Genomic DNA, 24,692 nt, shown 5'->3' on the forward strand with positions numbered 1-24,692 from the left:
TGGGCGGTTTAGTCCTTTGGCTTTATATGAGGAGATGATGTTCATTAATGAAGGCACTATATCATTTTATCTCATTATCACAGTCCTGCATGATGGAAGCTACAGCCCTCCCCCCAACCCCACCCCAACTCACGTCCACCTCTTGATGGCAGGTTGCCGTGAGGGTCCTGCTTTTCCATTCAGGGTCGCTGCAACTGGTGTTGACAGACTGAGCCGAAATGGCAGTCCCGACAGCTTTCAGATGACATCCATTTGCACCTGTCTGTCCTTGCTAATTCATTCCCCTCCCCGCCCTCTGTTCTCACCCCCCCCCCCCCCCCCCCCCACCACCCTTCCCTTCCTCATCTGTTTTGTGTTCTTTGTTCCTTTTGGCCAGCCGCTAAAGCCGGATGCCGCTAATTAAGAGTGAAAACAGCCAGACGGACGCTAGCCGTGCTGGCCTGTGGTGCTTTTAATATGAAAATGCTAAATTAACCTTTTGACAGGCAAAGCGAGCGTTGCTAAGGAAGGGTTATAGACTGTGCCAGACCGAACCTTACCCCCCTTCCCACCCCCCCACTGCGCTCTCTAGTTGTGGAGGGAGAGAGGGATGGAGAGAGAAGAAGGAGAGAGAGATAGAGAGAAAGGGATTGTGAGAGTGAGGGAGGAATAGAGAGCACAATGAGGGGGGCAGGTAGAAAGAGATAATTACAGAAATGATAGAAAAAGAAAGCGAGAGGGAGAGAGAGACAGAGAGAGGGAAAGAGAGTTAGAGAGATGGAGAGAGAGGGAGAGATACAGAAATGATAGAGAGACAGAGAGAGGGAGAGAGAGAGTGAGGGGAAGAGAGATAGAGAGAGGGAGCGAGAGAGTGAAGGGAAGGGAAGGGAAGAGAGATAGAGAGAGGGAGAGAGAGAGAGAGGGAAAGAGTTAGAGAGATGGAGAGAGAGGGAGAGATACAGAAATGATAGAGAGAGAGAGAGGGAGAGAGAGTGAGGGGAAGAGAGATAGAGAGAGGGAGAGAGAGAGTGAAGGGAAGGGAAGAGAGATAGAGAGAGAGAGAGAGAGGGAGAGAGAGAGTGAGGGGAAGAGAGAGGGGAAGAGAGCGACAGAGAGAGGGAGAGAGAGAGTGAAGGGAAGAGAGAGGGGAAGAGAGCGACAGAGAGAGGGAGAGAGAGAGTGAGGGGAACAGAGAGGGGAAGAGAGCGACAGAGAGAGGGAGAGAGAGAGTGAAGGGAAGAGAGAGGGGAAGAGAGCGACAGAGAGAGGGAGAGAGAGAGTGAGGGGAAGAGAGAGGGGAAGAGAGCGACAGAGAGAGGGAGAGAGAGAGTGAAGGGAAGAGAGAGGGGAAGAGAGCGACAGAGAGAGGGAGAGAGAGAGTGAAGGGAAGAGAGAGGGGAAGAGAGCGACAGAGAGAGGGAGAGAGAGAGTGAAGGGAAGAGAGAGGGCAAGAGAGCGACAGAGAGAGGGAGAGAGAGAGTGAAGGGAAGAGAGAGGGCAAGAGAGCGACAGAGAGCAGCTTGTGAGTTAATGTCGTGCTGCTCGGAGACTAGGGGAGGGGCAGCAGACAGATGTCAGAGTGAGAGACAGAGAGGGCGAGACATCTGAAGGTGCGACAGCTCTTCAAAAAAAGAAATAGATCCTCCACCACCCACGCCAGTCTCCTGCGTTTAAGAGAGGCGTGATCAACAGCAACAAAGCCATGCTGTTCCTAACAAAGACATGAGAGGCACTTAACACTCTAAGGTTTTAGACTTTTCTAAGTTGTCTGACATGCCTTGATGTTTTTGTACAGTTTGCTTAACTAAAAACATTGATGCACAAATGGAATATATGATTCTATTCTAGAAGACCTCAGCAATAATATTAGAAAAGGGTTCAATGTTTCAGTGGTTGTTCTTTTTATGTCTCTAAGACGAAAACTCAAAAATAAAAATATCCCGGACGAGGGATATAGACCTTTTAGTGTTAAGGCAGCAGCAAGGAGTTTCGCTCAAAAAACTAGCAATCTAACGAGAAGGCATGAGAAAAAAATCTCACAAACACCAACAGCAGCACAGTTGCCACTGATAAAATGCTTGCTAGCATGCTAACTCATGTCTTTTGGCGATAAGAGTTGGCTATGATGTGAAAGCTTTATTTTAAATTTTCCCGGGATTGGTCCGACCCGAAACAAAGAACTGCAAAGGGCATAGCCTAGGCAGCTATTTGGAATATTCAATTTCAATTCAATTCAATTTATATAGCGCCATGACAATACAATTGCCTCTAGGCGCTTAACAGGATAACAGGTGTGTCTTTCACATGACCATATACTGTGATAATGTATTTAAAGAAGATACAAGTACTAGTTGCTTTTAAATAAACATGCTTCAAAAAGTGGCAAATTGATGCATACTGTCTCTTATATAGAAATAAAACAGCAAGTATAATTTGCAACCAAGGTTTGTGGTTTGCCATTTGTGTGTGGAACCCATGAAGACCAAGAGCACTCCATCAGCTACACAGGCAGCCTTTCCGCGGAGCCACACACACACACACACTCACAGTCACATAGTTGACTTTAAAGGGCATATCTGTGATTAAGGACTGGGATAAAGAATGAGGCCAGAACAGGGGACAGGAGAAGAGAGATTGCACGTAAAAAAAAATAGTGCGATATGTTCAGAGAAAGAGACGGACTGAGAGAAATAGGTGAAAGCAGAAGGACATGGAAGGTCAAAGTGACGCTTGGAAACAGTGATATACGGACACTGATGGCCGAGGGAGAGAGAGAGATCAGCGGAACGAACAGAATAGGTACAGAGAAAGAGGAAGAGACAGAGAAAGACACTAACAGAAATGGCTGGGGAAAAGCGAGTGGTAGGAATGGATAAACGTGTTCCTCTGGCTAAACTGGTAGACCCAGTGAACGTATGTACTTCCACATACACGCATGAACTTATGTACTTCCACATATACGCTTGAACTTATGTACTTCCACATATACGCATGAACTTATGTACTTCCAAATACACGCATGATATTGATGAACTTTCACATATTCTCATGAGAATGGCTATGCTGTACCATACTGTAGGTCTCTCAGGATACAACATGTCAAATGGAGGAAAAATGAAGAGAAGTGAGGAGGATGGTATATGTGAGGAGGGAAGGAGAGGAGGACGAGGCGGAAGGTAGAGAGAGGAGAGGAAGAGAGGAGGGGAGAGGAAAAGAGGAGGAGGGGAGGAGAGAAGGTGCGGAAGAAGGAAGAGGTGGGGAGAGGAGGAGAGGAGGGGAAGGGAGGAGAAGAGGGCAGGGGAGGGGAGGGAAGGGAAGGGAAGTCTCACCTTGACTCTTCCTCCAGGGCCCGGTGGGCTGTCGGGGAGGAGCAGACGGAGGAACTCCTCCTTGGAGAGATGCTGCTTCCCTTCAGGAGCCGGACATGCCGGGTCAGTCAGATACATCCTCCTGTGTGTGGGAGAGGGATGAGGAGAGAGAGAGAGAGAGAGAGAGAGAGAGAGAGAGACAAAGAACAGAAAGAAAGAAAGAAAGAAAGAAAGAAAGAATATAAAGACAGAGTTGCAGAGAAAAGAAGAGAAAATGTAGGCAGAGAAAATCAGAAAGACAGAGAGAGAAAGAGAGAGAAAGAGTGAGAAAGAGAGAAAGAGAGAGACACATTAGTGGTTATGTTCCTCTAACCAGAGGGCGTGGCAGACGGTTGACAGACCCCTGTGTGAGGAGCTGTGGGTTAACGTTCACACATCAGGTGGCTGGAGGTGCAGTCTGAGAGGGGGGGGGGGGGGGGGGGTTAGCATCACACAGCAGGTGCCTGGAGGTGCACAGTCTAAGAGGGGGGGGGGGACAAGCAGCAGAGGCAAACTGCAGATCTGTTAGGGGGGGGGGGGGGGTAGCAGTAGCAGCAGCAGTAGCAGTAGGGGGGTGGGGTGGGGTTGCATTGTTAGGGTTTGGTGAGTCATCCAACACCCCCCCCCTGAGCGAGCGGCAGGCTGTGTTTCACATCCACATGTCCTGAGCTCTCCGAACTGTGACGGACGCACACACACTGCCAAACACGGGGAACTCTGGGATTGCACTCGCACGGAAAGGAGGGAGAAAGTGTAACAAGAGGAGTGAGAGGGAGGTGGGGGCGCAGCCAGAGAGAGAGATAGAGAGATAGTGAGATATACAGAGAGATAGATAGATAGATAGAGAGATAGATCTCCTGTGGAGCTTCTGTACCTGGCTTTCTGCAACAGTGCCCTGAAGAGTAACGACACTAAGCCGTCGGTCGGACTGAAACAAGGAGAAGCCAAAAGAAACGCAAAATAAACAAAAAAAACCTGCACATGGATGGCCTGGTCTACGGTCATCCCTTCCCAATTAGTATCTACATTTTACCAACAGAATGTCATGGCAACATAATAATGACAAGCAGTGAATAGAGTCAGCAATGATGTCCTCTAGGGCTCTTGGATGGATTAGTTTTGCCTTGCTGGTGAAGATGACGGACATGAACGGGAAACAGGAAACAGAACGTAAACAGGAAACACAAAACACTAACTGAAAGTGACTCTTTCGCAGGGTTTACTATGCTTTCTGTCATGGCTAAGGTTATGACGGGTGACATGTGACATTTTGACGAGCTACGGTGGAGGTACAGTGCGCTGCGACACCAAAGGCCAAGGGTCGGCCCGAGTGACCTATCGCTGAAGACACGGAGACGCAGAAAGACACAGAGCAGCGCTGTCAGATGGCATCAATCTGTCACAGAAGGGCCCAAACACTGCTGTCAGACGCTGCTGCTGACGGCGTCTTGATTCATACATGTGCATAGGCAAATGTATGCATGTACACACACACACACACACACACACACACACACACACACACACACACACACACACACACACACACACACTACAGTTGTGTTACTACACACAGTGACTATGCACACGCACATTTGGTCACACAAGCACTTAAATGTGCTCGCACACTCACTACAGTTGTGTTACTACTCTCAGTAACTGCACACTGGCACACATTTTGTCACACAAACGCACAGACACAAACACACAGACACACACACACACACACACACAGACAGGAAGACAGCCAAACAGACACAGAACAGATACTGTATACTCATCCATCACTCTACACCCCCTCGCCCCTCCCAACCCCACCCCTCTGCTCACCTGGCCTGCTCCTGGTCCAAGGTGGCTGCCTCCTGAGCCTTCTTCCAGCCCATGAGGTACTTGTCCCGGTCCCTCTGGTGCTGGCTGTGCTGGTAGGGCAGCATGTGGTGGTGGGCGTCCGGGGCGGAGCCCGTGGGCGAGATGATGTAGAGCTTGGAGGACGAGTCCATGGAGCCGCTGCTCTTCATGCCGCGCTCCGACGGGCTGCCCGAGTGACGAGAGCCACTGGGGGGGGGGGGGGGGGGTGGGTGGTGAGAAAGAGAGAGGGCGGGGGGGGGGAGAGAGAGAGATTATTAGTCACCTCTGTCTTTCTTACATCACAAGCTAAATCAACAAGGCTTACACCATTACGTTAAAAAAAAGTCTTCAAACCCTTTCCATTTCTTCCCATTAAAAAGTGGGGGAGAGATTATTAGTCACCTCTGTCTTTCTTACATCACAAGTTAAATCAACAAGGCTTACACCCTTACGTTAAAAAAATGCCTTCCCATTAAAAAGTGGAAAAATTGCTGCTTATTGTTTTTATCCCCCAAAACGCTAGGTTACGTATGTAACCATGGTTCTATGAGTTTCGGATGACCGCCAGAGGCGGTGCTTTAAGCACTGGATGTCATTCACGTTTACGTGTAGTTCGAGTATTTGTATCAAAAAATCACCTGTGACCTGGGTGACGTATGCCTTCGCCCCTGTACTAAAGGCATGCTCCCCCAGGTCACGACCCTTGACAATCTTCTCGCGAATATTCCGAGTGACTGCCAAGCTCTGGCGGTCATCCGAAACTCATAGAACCATGGTTACATACGTAACCTAGCGTTCTAATTCGTTTCTACTGACCGCCAGAGGCGGTGCTTTAAGCACTGGATGACTAATACCAACCAAGTCACGAGGAAGTCTTACCTTACTCCCGCTGTAAGGAAGTAGGAAGAACACCAGCTGCCACTGGGTAATGAGGGACCACGTTAACCCTATAAAACCTCACAAATGTGCAGGTTGATGCCCATAACGCAGCTGTTCAGATATCTGAAGGGGGAACACCTCTTAGGGCCGCCCGCGATGTACATACACTCCTAGTTGAGTGACCTCGGACCTGAGGGACCAGGAGACTACTGCTCCTATAGGCACAAATAATAGCGTCCATAATCCAACGTGATAGCCGTTATTTGGATAAGCTGTGCCCTCTACTCTGTCCAACATGACAGAGAAACAGTGAATCAGACTGGTGGGATTCCAGTCATATCAATATAAGCCCTAAGTGCTCTCACTGGGCACAACAGGTAGGGCTCTGTCCCTGCTCGTCATCCTGATCTGGGGCTCAAGGCAGCCAGCCTGAGCGGCTGGTTTCAGTAGGATGATAATTCGCCTTTGGAAGAAAGGCCGGATTCACCCCCAAAGTTATCCCTGGGCCTCCGGGGTTCCAATATAGACAGTCTTGGCTTGGCTTTCGTGTAGCCGATGCCATGGCCAAGAGAAAAGCGATCTTCATAGACCGTTATTTCAATCCCACCCTCTCTAGAGGTTCAAAGGGGGACTGCCAGAGTGCCCTTAGGACTATAGGCAACTGAGCTTCGCCGAAGCGGCCTTAGTTGTTGAGAACCCATAAGGAAGCGGGTCGCTAGCATATGGGACCCAACTGTCACACCATCTGCCCTACTGTGTATGGCTGAGACAGTGGCTGCAAATACCTTCATGGTGAAGGCTACAAGGCTGCCGGGATAGCACATCCACAGCCGTGTTCTGAATGCCTGTTAAATGCATTGCCCCCAGGCTCAGAAAGAGTAGATAGGCCCACAGCCACAGCTGTTGGGGCAGCCTCAAGGATTGTCTGGCCTTGTGCTCCCCTGGTGGTTTACCTGGTAGACCACCGACGTGTTGTCTGCTCTTACCAGGACAGCTTTTCTACCACTACTGGAAGAAAACATTTGAGCGTCAGCAGGACAACCTGCAGCTCCAAGCATATATGTGGTGTTCCTACTGCCAAGGACTCCAGAGACCTCTGAAAGTCCTGCATTGTCATACAGCTCCCCCCTGCCATAGAGGCATCGGTGGCCACCGCTCCTCTGTAAGAAGGTATGGGCCCCAAGGGAACCCCTTGGGTGAGATTATGTCTCTCCCCTACACAGCCATAGCTTTGTAAGGCAACTGGAAGTGACTCTGACCAGCTTGTGCCTGTGATAAGTGGGGTGCAAGCCAAGATCGTTCAGCCGAATTTAAAGGGGCTGCAAAGACAGAAGGCCAAGGGAACACCTACGTGGCCGCTGTGAGCATACTCAGCAGTCTCAGAAAAGATCTTGAGGGCCAGAGCCCTCCTTTCCTGAATGACTGATGATTCAGTAGGGACAGTGCCGCTGCCGCACATCTGGTGAAGACGTGGTGCCAGCGAGATCCCGAAAAGGGAGCCCATAGAACTGGCGGCTCTGCCCTCGAATGCAAACGAAGAATCTGTCTGTTTCGAGGTGTGATAGGGACGCGGAAGTATGCATCCTTTAGGTCGATGGTTGTAAACCAATCTCCTTGCATGATACCTTGCCACACATCCGCTGTACGCAGCATGTGGAATCTTAACCTTGAGATGCGTGTTTAAACGTCTCAAGTCTAGTATAGGCCGAAGGCCGTCGCCCTTCTTTGGCATGATAACATAAGCGGAGTAGAATCCACTGTTTTGTGCCAGCCTGTCTAATGGCTTGATGGCGCCTTTCTTCAAGAGATCCCAGATCTCCTGACGTAGAGCCAGAGCCCTGTTTGGGTCTATGACGATGGTCATTTTGACCCCATGGCACCTCGGTGGTCGGGGTCCGAACCCTAGGGGGCCTCTGTCTGCCAGGAGCCTCCCGGCTCAGACTGGCAACTGTTGTCTGGACTGTGTAACCTGTAGGCTGCACTCCAGAGCTTACTGCGCAGCAGGACAAACATCTGTCCAGGAAAGACAGGAGGAAGAGACAATCGGGCTTTCCTGCTCGGCTCCAAGAGTTGAGACTGGGCCAACCATATCCGGCGTTGGGTCTGGGTTAACTAGGCCACGGCCTACCCAACTCCCTGGTCATGTAGGCAAACGCCTGCAGGGAGGTGTCACTCTGACTCAGCAGAGGAGTCATCCCCAGAAGTCTGCAATGTCTGGGACAGGGCTAGTACCAGGTGTGACATTGAATACCCAAGACGTGCAATACGCGGTGCTGAGTAGTAGGATTTCACCATGTAGTCGTCTGTCAAACGGCACTTTGGCCGGGGCAGCGAGCATCAGGCCGGAGTGCTTAACCAGGTGTCAGCACCCGGGCAGCAACGGCTGGTTCGATATTGGGCATGCTAGCAAGGCCCTGGGCAGATGCATCTTGCATGTTGGCTAGGGCTCTCGTCTCCTGGGAGATGAGAGAACCGTCTGGGATCTGCCCAGCATCTCTGCCGCTCCTCGATATATGGGGTCGAGGGCGGAACATTAAAAGCCGAAGATGGAGGCCTTTTTTTATCTTTATTTATTTATTTTTTTTTTTTTTTTTAAAGCAGCTCTGAGGAGAGGTCTGTATGGGTATAGTATCCAACCCTAGACGTGTCATTGCCCTCTTAAATGTGGGTCTAACTGATGCTTTTTCTTCTTTCGGAGCCCTTCAGTGTAGTGTCGCTCGTACCCAGGGAACTGGGATGAGAGAAATAGGGGCCTCTCTGAAGCCCTAGTGGAGAGAATATCCTCCTTGAGGATCTCAAAGCTGGTGACCGTATTAGAGGGAGCACCTCCGAAGGAGACTGTAAAGCCGCTGTAGTGAAAGCACTAGCATGCTGTGCAGCAGGTTGTTGTAGCTTTAGAAGCAGAGTCTTATTTCTGCGAACTCCTAAGTCGAAGTGTCTACCTTCTGGGCAAGCGGATACCTATTCCTGCATTTGCCCCTACCAGAGGCTTCCCGGGAATCTGGCGTTTGCATTGCTTAGGAGACCTAGCGCCGGAGGCGGTTCTGGCTCGTCCTCTGGCCCAAGAGGGGCCTGGCAACAGTGCATGTAATGAACATGTTGCAATATCTATACCTAGATGTATTTATTTATTTATCTATATATATATATATATATATATATATATAAGTGATATTTTACCAGCAGCCTTAGCGAATAACACCAGGCCATGTTCAGATAGGTTACTGTTTAAGTGTGAACCCACTCCTCTACAGCCATCTGAACCAAATAATAAATGCTGAACAACTGAGGTTTGCAGTTTATTATGGACCAAGCCTCAATATTAACCAAGCGCATTACACCTGATCGCGGCAATGATTCCTCTTACCTTACGTAAGGTAGGCTTCCATTTAAAAGTGGACCCAGCGGTTAACATTACCAAAATTGGATGCTTTAGAACTGAAATTGCGGACATAGCACATTCAGTCCCTAATCAGTAGGTAAACGTAGCCTGCTTATAGTGTTTAACACAAAGCCGACTGGCGTAAATCATGTAGCCTACTGCTTTAGAGCGGACCCACTCTACAGTCATCTGAACCAAATAATAAATTCTGAACAACTGAAGTTTGCGGGGCGGAAAAATCACCCACTCAAACTAGGCAGTTTATTATGGACCAAGCCTCAATATTTACCCCGCGAATTAAACTTGCTTTTAGAGCTGAAATTGCGGGCGTCAGTCATCAACAGTAGGTAGACGTAGCCTGCTTATAGCATTTACCACAAAGCCGACAGGAGTAAAAGACCTGTCCTGTTCAAGAGCGGACACGCCCATTACAGTTACCAATAGGCCTATAGATGGTTTAGAACTGAAATTGCGGCCATAGCCCGTCAGTTACTTGTCCGTAGGTAAACGCAGCCTGCCTATAGCGTTTAACACAAGCCAACAGGAGTAAAAACCCTGTCCTGTTTAAGAGTGGACACAGTCGCTCCCAGCTACCAAGATAGATGGATTAAAAAACTGAAATTGCGGGCATTGCCCGTCAGTCATCCATCAGTAGCCTACGCTTTTAACACCATAGTTAACAGTTCCGCAAACATAGGGCTGACATTTCGGGGCGTAGAACGTAGCTTTAACAGTTACCCAAACAGTAGGTAGCGACAGGAGTAAATCCTGTTCGTTTAGCCTACTTAATTGAATGCTTATGGCGAGAACGCCGCTTGCATCTTCATCATAACAACGGTACAAAACCAACTATGCGAGGATTTCCATCTCGCTTAACAAGTAGTTTTAATTATCAGCTATAAGGCGAGAAACACCTTCTGATAGCGTGACACAATCAGCTATAAGGCGAGAAACACCTTCTGATAGCGTGACACGAAGCAGACTTTGCGAGGATTTCCATCTCGCTTAACAAGTAGTTTTAATTATCAGCTATAAGGCGAGAAACACCTTCTGATAGCGTGACACAATCAGCTATAAGGCGAGAAACACCTTCTGATAGCGTGACACGAAGCAGACTTTGCGAGGATTTCCATCTCGCTTAACAAGTAGTTTTAATTATCAGCTATAAGGCGAGAAAACACCTTCTGATGGCGTGACACGAAGCCGACAGGGGCAAATAGGCTAACGCCGCTTGCATCTTCAAAACAACAACGGTACAAACCAACTATGCGAGGGCTCAAGCTCGCTTAACAAGTAGTTTTAATTATCAGGTATAAGGCGAGAAACACCTGTAGCCTGCAGATAGTGTGACACGAAGCCGAAAGGGGCCGAGGGTTTCCATCTCGCTTAACAAGTGGTCTTAATCATCAGTCGTGAGGCGAGAACACCTTTACTGACTGCCGTATCTCATCGTGACAGACAATAGGAACTATTATGCGAGGAACTCACTCGTGCAAAAAGTGGGTTTAATCATCAGTTGTAAGGCGAGAAACACCTGTAAGCTGCTGATTCCCATGCCTCTTTACTCATTACCAGAGCGTGACTACTACACACGGTAAAACAAATAGAGGCAACTCACCTTTTTTCCGGATTATCCGTTTTCCCCGGATTATCCGCGAGTGGGTTTAACTACCAGTTTTAAGGCGAGACACACCTGTACTGTAGCCCACTGCAAATGTTGATTTTTGATGCTAATCGTAGTCTTAAGAGAGCGAGAATTCGCAGCTCTACCCGAAGGTTGCAAGACTACCAACGATTAGCATGATTACACTCACCTGTGGAGTGAACATACTCACCAACTCACCTGACGCGAGAAGAATTAAGGGTCGTGACCTGGGGGAGCATGCCTTTAGTACAGGGGCGAAGGCATATGTCACCCAGGTCACAGGTGATTTTGTTGATACAAATACTCGAACTACACGTAAACGTGAATGACATCCAGTGCTTAAAGCACCGCCTCTGGCGGTCAGTAGAAACGAAATAGAACTATGTATTTGTACTATGCTATGTTATACTCTGAGTGGTCCAATCTGTGGGTTAAGTCTTTTTAAACATTAAAAGGTGGGTCCACTATCCTAATCCAATCCAGCCGAGGTACACTAAGGGCCTCTGTCCTTAAGCCTGACCTAGTTTGGCCCGTTAGTCTCTGCGTAAGTTGGTTTCCCTGTACTGTTGTGTGTGTGTGTGTGTGTGTGTGTGTGTGTGTGTGTGTGTGTGTGTGTGTGTGTGTGTGTGTGTACGTTGGTTTCCCTGTACTGTTCGGACTTGTTTAAACTCAAGATGCTACCCCAGCTTCTGACGCACAGACATACAGAGCTGACTGACGGTCAAAACAAGAGAGCTGTTCCGTAGATGTGGCCATCCTTGGGGGAGAAGCTCAGTGCGTCACAGCCTCATAGCCAGAGAAGAGCTTGAGCCTCAATGGTAGGGAACGTTCATGGGCGAGTGTGTGTGTGTGTGTGTGTGTGTGTGTGTGTGTGTGTGTGTGTGTGTGTGGGGGTTGAGTATAGCCATAAGCCACTCAGAGGAGTCGTGTTGCGAGTGTGCGGGAAAATGACGCCATGTTTTTGTGACCCTCAACACTCTGCCCCACTACCCACTTCAGGCGCTACAGGTTTAAAAAAAGCGAAATAACAAAAGGCCCTACTTCAGCAGGCCATGGGCCTCCACAGGCCACACTAGTGTCTGACTCAGTCAGGCAAGGCTGACCCTGAACACACAAAGAGGGAGCAAAACAGACAGAGAGAGGGAGAGAGAGAGGGAAAGAGGGGGAGAGAGAGAAGAAACCAATAGAGGGAGAAAAATATGTGGATAGAGAATGAATGGGACAGAAAGACAGAGAGAGAGAGAGAGGAAGAAATAGCGGGAGAGGGAGATGAGGATAGAGGGATAGGGTGAGAAAGAGGGAGAAGCAGGCTCTGTACGCGTCTGGTTGGAGGGCCTGCTTGTCACAGCTGGTTTGCCAAGGCGATGGTAAAGGGCACTCGAGAGGAAGCAGAGAGGAGGCTAAGCCGACTTAAGCCAAGCCTCCATAGCTGCCGGCACGGCCAGCACTGTCTGCACAGCGGAGTTTATCAGTCCAGAAGGAGAGGGCAAGCCACAAAACACAAAAGAGAGATGGAAAAGGAGAGAGAGAGAGAGAGAGAGAGAGAGAGAGAGAGAGAGAGAGAGAGAGAGAATAGAATGAGAGGTGGAAAAGGAGAGAAAGAGAGAGAGAGAGAGAGAGAGAGATAGAGAAGAGAATGAGAGTTGGAAAAGAAGAGAGAGAGAGAGGGAGAGAAGAGAATGAGAGGTAGAAAAGAAGAGAGAGAGAGAGAGAGAAAGAAGAGAATGAGAGGTGGAAAAGGAGAGAGAGAAAGAAGAGTGAGAGATGGAAAAGGAGAGAGAGAGAGAAGAGAATGACAGAAGGAAAAAAAAGGGGGGAGAGAGAGAAGAGAATGACAGATGGAAAAGGAGAGAGAGAGAAGAGAATGACAGAAGGAAAAAAGGGGAGAGAGAGAGAAAAGAGAATGCAGGGAGAAAAGGAGGAGACAGAGATGGTGTGAGATGATGGGAATGAGAAAGAATAAGAGAGGAAATAGAAGAAAGAAGGACATGGAGGAATACAAAAAACTGAATAGACACAGAGGGAGAGAAGTTAGCAGAGAGAGAGAGAACAACAAATGGTGGCATGAAAGACAGAAAGCCGGAAAGAGTTACACATTTAAAAATGGTTTCCTGGCAGAAATATAGACATGTAAGATGACAGGGGGATAGAGAGAGAGAGAGAGAGAGAGACTGAGAGGGGGGAGAGAGAGGGATGGAGAGAGGGGAACAGGGAGGGAGAGAGAAAGAGATAGGAGAACAGAAAGAGAGAGAGAGCGTAAGAGGAGAACAGGGAGAGGCAAAAGAAAGGATTGGACATCTACAGAGGGAGAGAAGTTAACGGAGAGAGAGAGAGAGAGAGAGAGAGAGAGAGAGAGAGAGAGAGAGAGAGAGAGAATGAGTGTAGGAGTGAGACAAAGACAAACGACAGCATGACAGACAGAGGAAAAGATGGCTTCGCGGCAGGAGCACGATGGCGGGCAGGTCAAACTTGATTTGCGAGGTGAGGTGAAGTGAGGCGTTGCGAGGCGGACGCTTGGGTTTGGCAACCGGCGCGAGAGGCTGGTGAGGCTGGCACCTCATCATGAGGGCACGGTGCCACGGTCTGAGACGAGTGTGTGTGTGTGTGTGTGTGTGTGTGTGTGCAAGTCTGAGTCACGCTCTCCTGCCTCCCACTTCAGACAGGCGCACACACACACACACACACATATAACACACACACTCTAAGAGTGAGGGCCAGGGTATAAAGGAGTCAGTGCTAAGGGAAGGGTGCTGGAGGTGTCTGTCAGTGTTTATAAATGTTTTTGGTTTTTATATGTGTCGAAGTATGTGTGTGTTTATGTGTGAGTATGTGTGTGTTTACGTGTCAGTGTAAGTATTTGGACATTTGTTAGTGTGTGTGTGTGAGTGTGTGTGGGTGAGTGTGTTTCCATATACGTGTGTGAGAGAGACTGGCCTGGGCTGTGCAGAAACCCTCCCATCAATCCCAGCTCGATGAGACGCATGTGTGCATCCTCACAGTGGCCTCAGGATGACCCTGTGTCCACACCTCACTTGGTAATCTCTACAGCTGCTCAGATTAAATATTGCTGGCTTGGCAGATTTATGAGTTTGGAGTTTTGAGTTTGGGGCTAGAGATGTGCGTGCAGTTCCCACACACTCTCTCTCACACACACACACACACACACGCGCACACACACACACACAAACACACTATTGCACTGTCGTTGTACTGTGACAGTCTGTTCCTTACACTCCGAGGCTAAATCGCTTAATCTGAATCTCTGCCAGTCTTACGCTCTCTTTTTTTTTCAACTGACAAAGCTTGCTTGCACATCTTTCTTCACAAGACATTTATTTTACGGTGTCTCTCCTTTTCAACGTCTCTGCACTCTTTATCCATCTCTCCATCGAGTCATTCTACCCAGCTTCCCCTTCTCCCATCGCTCGCTTCTCTCCTCATCCCTCTCTCCACCCCTCCCACTTTACCTCTATCCTCCATCTCACTTCATGGAGTCTTTCCCCATCTCTTACACAAACTCATCCCCCACTATTTTACTGAATTCCCTCCCTATATTGCTCTCCATCTCGGTCTTGTTTCCTTCCTTCCTTCCTTCCCTCTCTCCATTCCTCCATGTCTCTCTCTCTCTTCATTCCTCCATGTCTCTCTCTCTCTCTTCATTCCTCCATGTCTCTCTCTCTCCATTCCTCCATGTCTCTCTCTCTTCATTCCTTCATGTCTCTCTCTGTCTCTCTCTTTTCTCTCTCTCTCTCTCTCATTCCTCTCTCTCTCTCTCTTCCTTACCTGGACAGGGAGGAGATCTCGCTCAGGTCCCCGGTGCTGCCGGTGCTCACGGGTCCCGTGGAGGCCGTGCTGGGGGTGTGTGCGTAACCCTGCGGCGGGAGGTACAGCTTGTCCCCGTCCTCCTCGCCCTCCCCTTCCTCCTGGTACTCCACCATCCAGGGCAGGCTGCTCTCGACCCTCACCCCGTCCCGGGTCACCCCTCTCAGACCACCACCACCTCCACCGCCGCCGCCACCCCCGACCCCCACTCCAGCCAGGGGCAGAGGAGGGGGTGGAGGAGGCATGCAGGGTGCCGTGTCGATTCCGCTGTCCGTGGACGCGCCCTTGATATAGGTGAGGCCAAGGGACTCGGGGTCCATGGGGTCGCCGGAGCCGAAGTGCTTGCCGACCCCCCCGACCCCCCCGCTGCCCCCGTCGCTGCTGCTGCCGCTGGAGGTGTTGCTGGAGAGCGTGTTGCTGCTGGAGTGGCTGGAGCAGTGGCTGGGGCAGGTCTTGTCTCGTACCTGAAGGGGGTTATAACAGACTGTTATTAATATGTTATATATACACCATCCCTCCCTGATATATTTAACACATTTTCCCTTGTTATATTTAACATGATAATAGTCATAAATAATACCACTACAGAGTTATTAATATGTTACATGTAAACTCCCTGGAATTTAACAATATGTTATAAATGTGTTATATGCTATCACGCCCTGTTATATTTCATAACACATGATAATAGTCATTAGTCATAATCAATAATATGACCTTTTATTACAGTGTGTTATTAACATTTTGGCAACCCCTCCCCATTACAGCAGTATTAGTTGAAAATATAACAGACTATTATGAATTTGTTATATGAATCCCACTCCTTGTTAGAGCATATGTAATAGTAGAAGATATATACAGCCATATCAAACTATTCCCTGTCATTACAGCATGTTATGAATGACAAGTTCTCACAGCATGATATAACTGGGATATGTTTACTAGTTGCATCATGCACAATAGCAGGCATTACATTACATCATTGGCATGAGCCAATCCATCACTTATTTAGTATTATCAAAAGTAAAATGGCCGATGCAGTAGCTGGGATGGCCTGTCGTGTTCTTAACAACTGACAGCTCGTTTTTGTTGTGGGTCTGGAGGGAGCTGATGAGGAGACTGTCTTAACTAAGTGCCAGACCACTGATGGAGGAGCAGATGCCACAGCCTTGACAGATGTAGCATCATTGTTGCAGAAATGAGGAACATAGGTTATTAATATAAAAGATCGTTTTAAACCAAGTAATATGCCACTACCCGAATGTTTTCAATTTGTTCGGTTGGTTTCCTGTGTTTGTGTTCTCACCCAATAGTAAATAAATACACCAAAACATTTGCATTCATTAGTCAAAAGATGACCCTTTCTACTTCTACTAAATTAAAATGTACTAAAGTTCATGTTCCACCCCCATACAAGTGAAATGAGCAGCATGATTCCTTCCGAGCCAAAATGCAAACACACTTATGAGAATCATGTCCATGCCGTTCATTACACCAAATAATATCACGAGAGGGCAAGAAAAACAAGGCTAATATCGCATGATGACACAATAATGGCAGTCACAACTGTGTTCGGCCAACTAACACTTCTCAAGAGTGTCATCTTCACATTAGCCCAAAATTAAAGTAGGCCACTATCCAGCGCTCCGAGCTAGCTGGCTGTGCACAACGCTTCACATCATCACTCCACACACACACAGACACACACACACACACACACACACACAATCCTAATGGGCCTTGCGATAGGAAACAGCTCAGAGGCGGTTACAACAACCACGCCAACCAAAAACAGGCACCTCTGTGGCTCGAAATTAGGATCTCATGCAATATTGTGAAATTTACGAGCGGCCAGGGAATGCCTTCCCCTCTTATTAGAGTTTGAGGTGGAGGCAATAATGTGGAAGGCTAGGGGGTGGCTATGGTAACCGTTGTGAGAGAGAGGGGCGTGAAAAAAAAAACGAAAGCAAAAAAACAAAACAAAAGAAGAAAAAAAAAACAGAGAGGTTGGAGGGGAGAGTGTAAAGACAGGGTGCGGTGAGGGCAACTGCAGCGGCTGCCAGAGACAAGGACGGAGTGACCTTCACAAGTAGGGCAATGCCAGCCATGCAGGCAGTGGATGATGAAGCGGTTTCTGTGTGTGTGTGTGTGTGTGTGTGTGTGTGTGATAGAGAGAAAAATAGAGCGAGAGATAAAATACACTTGTGTGTGTGTGGGTGTTTGTGTGTGTGTGTGAGAGAGAAAGCAAGCGAAAGAGAAAATACACTAGTGTGTGTGTGTGTTTGTTTGTGTGAGAGAGAGAGGGGGAGAGAAAGAATGTTTTGTATGTGTGTAACGATGCTTTCTCTCTCCTAATGTGTGTCTGTGTATCAGTGAGGGAACGAGAGAGAGAGAAAGACACAAAGCTCATTACCACTCATCCTCATCCTGTAGTTCCAAATGTATGTGCATGTCAGAGAGCGCCCAGCAACCCCCCACCCCCCACCCCTCGTCACCTGAGCCCCCATTTACCTAACGCAGCCAGCGCCGGGCAGGTCCTTCTACACAGACACTCGTGACAGGTAACCAGACCCGCTGGGAACGTCTAAGTGGGTCAAAGCTATCGCTCTGCTCTCTCTCTCTCTCTCTCTCTCTTTCTCTTTCTTGGAGCTGCTTCCACTAGCCTGCCATGCACTGTGCCATGCAGTGCCACTGAGCTCAATTAACATGACATACAGCACACATACGTATACGTGTGTGTGTGTGTATGTGTGTGTGTGTGTGTGGGGGGGGGGGGGGGGGGGGGGGGGGGTGGGGGGTACGTCCAGTGAATTAGAACACGGCACGTGTATGTGTAGGGGACACCCTGATTGGAGTTCCACAGATGTAGAACGCCACACTCACGTGTATCCGTAGGTTGGACTCAGTAGGACGGGGGAGCACTGTGATTGTAATTCCCCTGAATAAACACAATAGAACCGGACATTCTAACCCTAATGGGCATTCTAATAGGCCCAAATCCTTTGCTCCATGTCCGACCATGGAAGAGCAAGTTAATTAATCCAATCGGGGTTCTTTGTTCCACACTCAATCATTCAATGACAATTCAAATGAGTGAATGAGATCTGGTGGTGCGTCTCCGTCTGGTGCATTGAGTGATGTCCATGCATCACTGGCTACCCTAAATTAAGTTACGAAATTGTCACCATGAAAGAATGGTAATGCCTACTCTACTCTTTCCGGTTCTATGGGTGGTTCCATTGTTCTGTGTTCTATTGTCTCGGGTAGATGGAGCCTACGGAAAGCTCCCCTCACCCTAGCAGGTCATCCATTGTTCTTTCTGACCTCCTTCTCCTAAGGGATGTTAAAATCTTATGAATTGCTTCAGTTCATCTGTTTTCCATAAGGTGTCAAATGGCATCCATCATGGATGAAAAAGAATTTGCTGAATTAGTAAATAGACCATAAAAAAAAAAATGAAATAAACCTGGCAACCCAAAAGTTCTTTCAGTGAATGAATCCAAATTTGCGGATTTTCCCTGCAATGCTAGTGGATGGATGGGGTTAGTCTTTGACACACTTACCCGGGGGAATTTCCTGGAGGAGTCCTTGGCACCCGGTCTCTGGAGGCCTGGGTTCAAGATCTTTGTAGAAGGGAGATGCCATTTGGCCTCTGGCAGAGACAGAGAAAGAGAAAGAGCGGGAGGAAGAAAAGAAAGCGAGAGAGAGTTAGAGAGAGAGAGATCATCAATCTTCATCTGTCCCCTTAGAGAGCATTGCCTTCACGTTCTGATTTATGGCTCTCTGGAGAGTGCGACCAACTAGCCGTGTTCCAATGTTTCACGCTCAAAAATAAATAAAATGTTATCGCAATGACAGATTTATGACTTGTATTACATCAATTGTGTGTGTTACAGAGCTAGAGGATTATTGTTTTGTACAACACTACACAGCTGTGTGTGTGTGTGTGTGTGTGTGTGTGTGTGTGTGTGTGTTTGTGTGTGTGTGTGTGTGTATGACCCCCAAATGTCGGCACTCATATTACATGCATGCATTCAAAATTACGCAATTGATTTGCAGTGTTACGCCTTCTCGACATTGCATTCAGCTCACTACGTTTGGGCTTGTGTCATTTCAGGGTATTTCTTGGAGGTTTTTTAGCCTGCACTTTGACAGGTAAGTGCAGAGGGATAGGAAGTTGGATCAGGAAATGGATGATTTCCTAAGCCCTAACCCCTAACCCAAACCCTGACTCAAACCCTAGTCCCTCTGGGCACTTGGATGGTAGGGGAAGTAGAGCTCCCCTCAAGCAGGAAATGTAAGGAAAAGAAAATGTGCAGCAAAATGTGAGCAAGAAAGTAAAAGCTATAGAGAGAGAGACAGAGGCCGTGACAGACATTTGGAGAGAGTCAAAGGCGAAAGAGAGGAAGAAAGGACAAAAAGAGGACAACTAAAAGCAAGTTCAAACATGACTCAGAAGGGCTGAGAGAGAGAGAGACGGGGGAGAGGAAGAGGGAAAGAGAGAGAGAGAGCGAGAGAGAGAGGAGTGATTGACATTGGCCTAATCCCATTACTCACCCCTGCACACTTGCAACCCCCAGTGCACCTTAAGGTGCTATTATTTGTGCTAAATTACAAGAGGGAACATCAGTGGTGATGGGTTTAAGGAGGGTGGGGGCAGAATGGAAGCCATAAAGGGACATCTTACTGTTTGCCCTTCTACTACATCCCATAAAATGCCACCTTAAGGGACACTTCAGGGGAGTGATGGTGCAAGTGCAGGATGTGGGACAGAGCCGCAAGGAACATCTTTTCCGTCTACCCTCCCACTCTACCAGATCAAAAAAAAAAGGTACCCTATAGTGTATACTCTACAGGAGTGTAGGATATAACCTTACCTTCTTCTACAGCCCAAAATGTACCCTAAAGACATTTAGGGCTGTAGGAGAGAACCTAGCATCTTTCTACACCTGAAAGCGTACCCTAAGGTACAATTACGGGGTGTTAACGTTCATTAGGGTTCAAGTGCGAGGCATGGGACAGAGCTGTGTAAGGGGGACCCCCTCACTCACCTGCAGACCGGGTCCTCTCCAGTTTAGGCTCCCTCTCTCTGGCACACTCCCCCTCCTGCTCCTCCGGCTGGTCGTGGAGCGCCGGCGACTGGCTCCTGCAGCAACATACATAAAGAAATACATAAAAATACCGACAGACCAGACTGCCCGATGTCAGAGCCAGTCAAGCGAGACGACGTCGGAGCAATCAACCAAGTGCTTGCGCCGGGCTGCCATGTTTTTCTCGGTTTAATTGAGGAGACATTTCCATGTTTAATCGCAAAACCATATGCATGTTTAATGCACACGTTGTCCGACCCGATTCTGACAATCTGTTTGGACGCAGTTAACGCGGAATGACGGCAGTGACCTTAATGTGCCCAAGGTTTCGAGTGTTTATTTTTACTGTTTGCTGTTCTCCATCTGTAATTTCTCTTTAGGATCATGGTAACACACGGGTGAGCTGCCTGAAGATCTAATTTTCAGGGGCTTCTTGGCCACGATATTAAACACAATCTGTAACTGTATACAGACAAACTAAGTGTCCATGAAAGCCGAAAGGCAGCGGTGCTCCTGCGCGTAGCCAGCGCCTCAGTATGCTGCTGCCAGCCACAGGGGAGAGACTCAGACAGTCCCAGCAGTTCCAAACTTGGCCCTTAATCCTCCAGCGAGCCTGTGGCAAGTCACAGCGTGTGCTGCATTGTAGTCCATGCCACCCCACCCCCCACACACACACACACAGTCCCTCGGGAACTCAGGGTGCCACATTATGCAGGGCCAGTCCGTGCATGCAGCAGTGACCATTTGAGACCGCATTTGTGTGTGTGTGTGTGTGTGTGTGTGTGTGTGTGTGTGTGCGCATGTGTCTAAGGGTGGTAATCAGACCCATCCGCACATACCACAAACCCACACTAACACACACTTCACCATACCCCCTTCACAACAGTGTCACTGTGGCTTACTAGCTAGATAGCCGGATGCTCCTGCTGGGAGTTGCAACCTGACCCAGAGGAGAGTAGGGGAAGTGTGGAGAGGGGGGGGGGGGGGGGGGGGTCAGAGCTGACCGAGCCAGAGGCGCTGGACCCTCGTCTGAGCCGCTGAAGGTCAGAGAGGTCCTGCAGGAACCAGGGGCCATACGGTGTGGCGTCAGACCAAAAGGGCTATCGTATGACCACCAGCTGGGCATCTGAACCCCCCCACCCTCCTCCCCTCATCTCCTGGAGGCCTGTGTAACAGCCAGAGCTTTTAAGGGCTAACAAATGACTACAAACGACTTGTATGGATCGGAGTGACCCCTGGGTCGGCCTTCAGGGCAGGACAGTGCTCCTCTCAACTGACCGGTGCTGGTCTGTGCTTTTGTTACACACACACACACTCACACACACACAGACAGACACACACACAGCTCCTCTCGACTGACCAGTGCTGGGCTGTGCTTTTGTTACACACACACACACACACACACACACACACACAGACAGACACACACACACACACACACACAGCTCCTCTCGACTGACCAGTGCTGGGCTGTGCTTTTGTTACACACACACACACACACCAACACACACACGCACACGCACACGCACACACACACACACACACACACACACACACACACACACACACACACACACACAGCTCCTCTCGACTGACCAGTGCTGGGCTGTGCTTTTGTTACACACACACACGCACACACACACACACACACACACACACACACACACAGCTCCTCTCGACTGACCAGTGCTGGGCTGTGCTTTTGTTACACACACACACGCACACACACACACACACACACACACACACACAGACACACACACAGACACACACACACACAGCTCCTCTCGACTGACCAGTGCTGGGCTGTGCTTTTGTTACACACACACACACACACACACACACACACACACACACACACACACACACAGCTCCTCTCGACTGACCAGTGCTGGGCTGTGCTTTTGTTACACACACACACACACACCAACACACACACGCACGCACACACACACACACACACACACACACACACACACACACACACACACACACACACACACACACAGACACACAGACACACACACACACACAGCTCCTCTCGACTGACCGGTGCTGGTCTGTGCTTTTGTTACACACACACACACGCACACACACACACACACACACACACACACACACACACACACACACACACACACACACACAGACACACACACACAGACACACACACACAGCTCCTCTCGACTGACCAGTGCTGGGCTGTGCTATTGTTAGGCTGCGCTTCAGGCAGCTACCACAGCTGCTCCTGAGCAGGACTGGACAAGCTGCAGACATCAGGTGGAATCCTCCCTGCCCCCTCCCGTCACTTCATGTTGGTGTGTTTGTATAAGGGTTTTATGTTTTTAATGGCATAGCATTAAAGATTAGGCCATGTGTTTTTGAGATTGTGTTTTGGCATTTTGCCAATGTCATGTCCCAGTTTGCCAGTTTGTTGTTGGGTAAAAGGAACTGGATGAAATGGCATGGATTGTTATCTCGCTCTACTGTTTGGCAAAGGTAAACATCCTTTCCTCCACTAAGGCTGTACTAATATCCTAATGTTTTGGTGTGCATGTTTACAATATGAATGAACGAATGAATGAAAATATTATGGGTTTAGACAAACAGAAAGTACGCCGATTGCTAGGGAAATCTCGGAACCGTGATCAAGAACCAAGTGTTGGGGGACGCTTACCCGTCGCAGAACCGTGATCGACAACCAAGTGTTTGGAGACGCTTACCCGTCGTAGCTGCCCTTCTGTCCCCAGGACACGCAGGGCCCGGGGTCGCTGGACGTGGACTGGTTGCTGGGGGAACTGCAGTACATCTGACCCGGGTCTCTGGAGCCCACGGTGGGCTGGGACACGTCAAAGTCCTGGATGACTCTACACATGGGGAAACCACAGGAAGGAATGAATCACTTGATCAAGTACCTGCTTTAGTATTGTATATACACAGGAGACTGCTGTCCTTGAGCGCTTTACATATGGGGAAATCACAGGAACATAAGAAGGAGGAATTAATCAGTTAATATCAAGGCAAACAACAAGGGTAATGTATCAGCTACAGTAATGTACATATAGAGGGGATTGTACGAGCTACAGTATTGTACATATAGAGGGGATTGTACGAGCTACAGTATTATATGCATCACCTATAGTATTGGTCACGTCATATTGACTAGTTAACCTGCCGTGGCACTTGATGTAGGGAAAAAAGAAAAAGGCAAATAAGATGTCAGTAATCGTCTTGAGGATGAAAAGAAGTAAAACTCAAAGCAATAATAATAAACTTTGAAATAGTAAATGCAATGTTATATCGATTCTGGTGACACAAACTAGCAATGGGGAATGGAGATGAATCTGACCCAATTCCTAAGGTGGTCTTATCTCTCTCTCTGTGTATTTCCGATGTAACAAGGACTTAAATTGCAAATTCTGTGAGACATGCACATTTGTAACAGGAGTGGGCGGAGCTGAGCGAAAAGATGTCAAAATAAAAGCGCAGAGGTCAGGTCTATACATAGCCCAGGGGGCCTGTGGGTTTCCGAGCTTTCTAGGGCACAGAAGGCCTGGGATTCCAGAGTGGCAACTGCATACACCCCCCCGCCCCCGCATCATACACACACATACGCACACACACAACCAGACACACACTCTACCTTTGTGTCCTCTCTCTTTTCACACACACACTCTTTCCCACACCTCTTTGTCTCGACTTTCTCTCCCTCTCACTTTTTCACACACACACACACACACACAAACACACACACACACACACACACACCCCCCCTGGTGAGGTACTGGCAGGTCTGAGGCACCTGGGAATCCAGTTCCCAATTAACTACAGCCGATCAGTGCCTTCCTGCTCAACACAGAGGATTTGATGGGCAGGCTGCTTCAACCACAATGGGCTCACACACTCACAGACACACACACAGCTGCACAAACACAAAGCCGAACAAACTCATAGAGACAGACAGACACACACTCACACAGCTACTCATAGACAAAGACAAAACTGCACACACACACACACACACCCACACACCCAGACACAGACACACACACACACACAGCTGCACAAATACAAAGCTGAACACACTCACAGACACACACTCTCACAGACACACACACACAAGCACAGACACACACACTCACAGACACATACCCACACACAAAGCTACACATACACAAAGACAAAACTGCAGATACACACACATACACGTGAATAAACACACATACAGCTCGAGACATATGCCTACACATATGCACGCACTCACACACACACACACACAAGCACACACACACACACACACACACACAGCTGCATACAATGGATGAATTCATTAGATCATTTCCAGCCTGCTCCCCACCTCCTCAGGGGCAGATGTGTCATCTATAATGACCGGCGTATGCTCTCTGATGGGTTTTTCCCCGCGCTGCCTTCCAATACTAACCACAACATATATATATACACACACACACACACACACACACACACACACACACACATACTCACACTCACACTCACACTTGCCAGCACACGCGTATACTTTCACACATGCACACATACAGATTTAAACACACATATTTGAACACACTTATTTTCACAGATGCACATATGCACACATACACACGTCGACGTAATCATGCATGCACACACGCACACACACACACTTTATACACACACACACAAACATTTTTACAAATACAAAC

At 48.5% G+C, this 24,692-nt stretch overlaps 1 protein-coding gene across 1 annotated transcript in view; it reads right to left on the reverse strand.

Moving 5' to 3' along the window:
• Positions 1-24,692, reverse strand: part of LOC308368753 (signal-induced proliferation-associated 1-like protein 2) — a gene marked incomplete at its 5' end in the record, with an annotated part of 61,521 nt that overhangs the window by 17,200 nt on the left and 19,629 nt on the right. The window contains 7 exons of the mRNA XM_080843007.1: positions 3,309-3,429; positions 4,201-4,254; positions 5,157-5,381; positions 14,864-15,366; positions 18,466-18,554; positions 19,954-20,048; positions 22,716-22,859. Coding sequence (XP_080699133.1) covers positions 3,309-3,429; positions 4,201-4,254; positions 5,157-5,381; positions 14,864-15,366; positions 18,466-18,554; positions 19,954-20,048; positions 22,716-22,859 — 1,231 coding nt within the window. The remainder of the gene's footprint in view (positions 1-3,308; positions 3,430-4,200; positions 4,255-5,156; positions 5,382-14,863; positions 15,367-18,465; positions 18,555-19,953; positions 20,049-22,715; positions 22,860-24,692) is intronic.

Source organism: Sprattus sprattus (genome assembly GCF_963457725.1).
Source record: "Sprattus sprattus genome assembly, chromosome: 1".
NCBI classification, from domain to species: domain Eukaryota; kingdom Metazoa; phylum Chordata; class Actinopteri; order Clupeiformes; family Clupeidae; genus Sprattus; species Sprattus sprattus.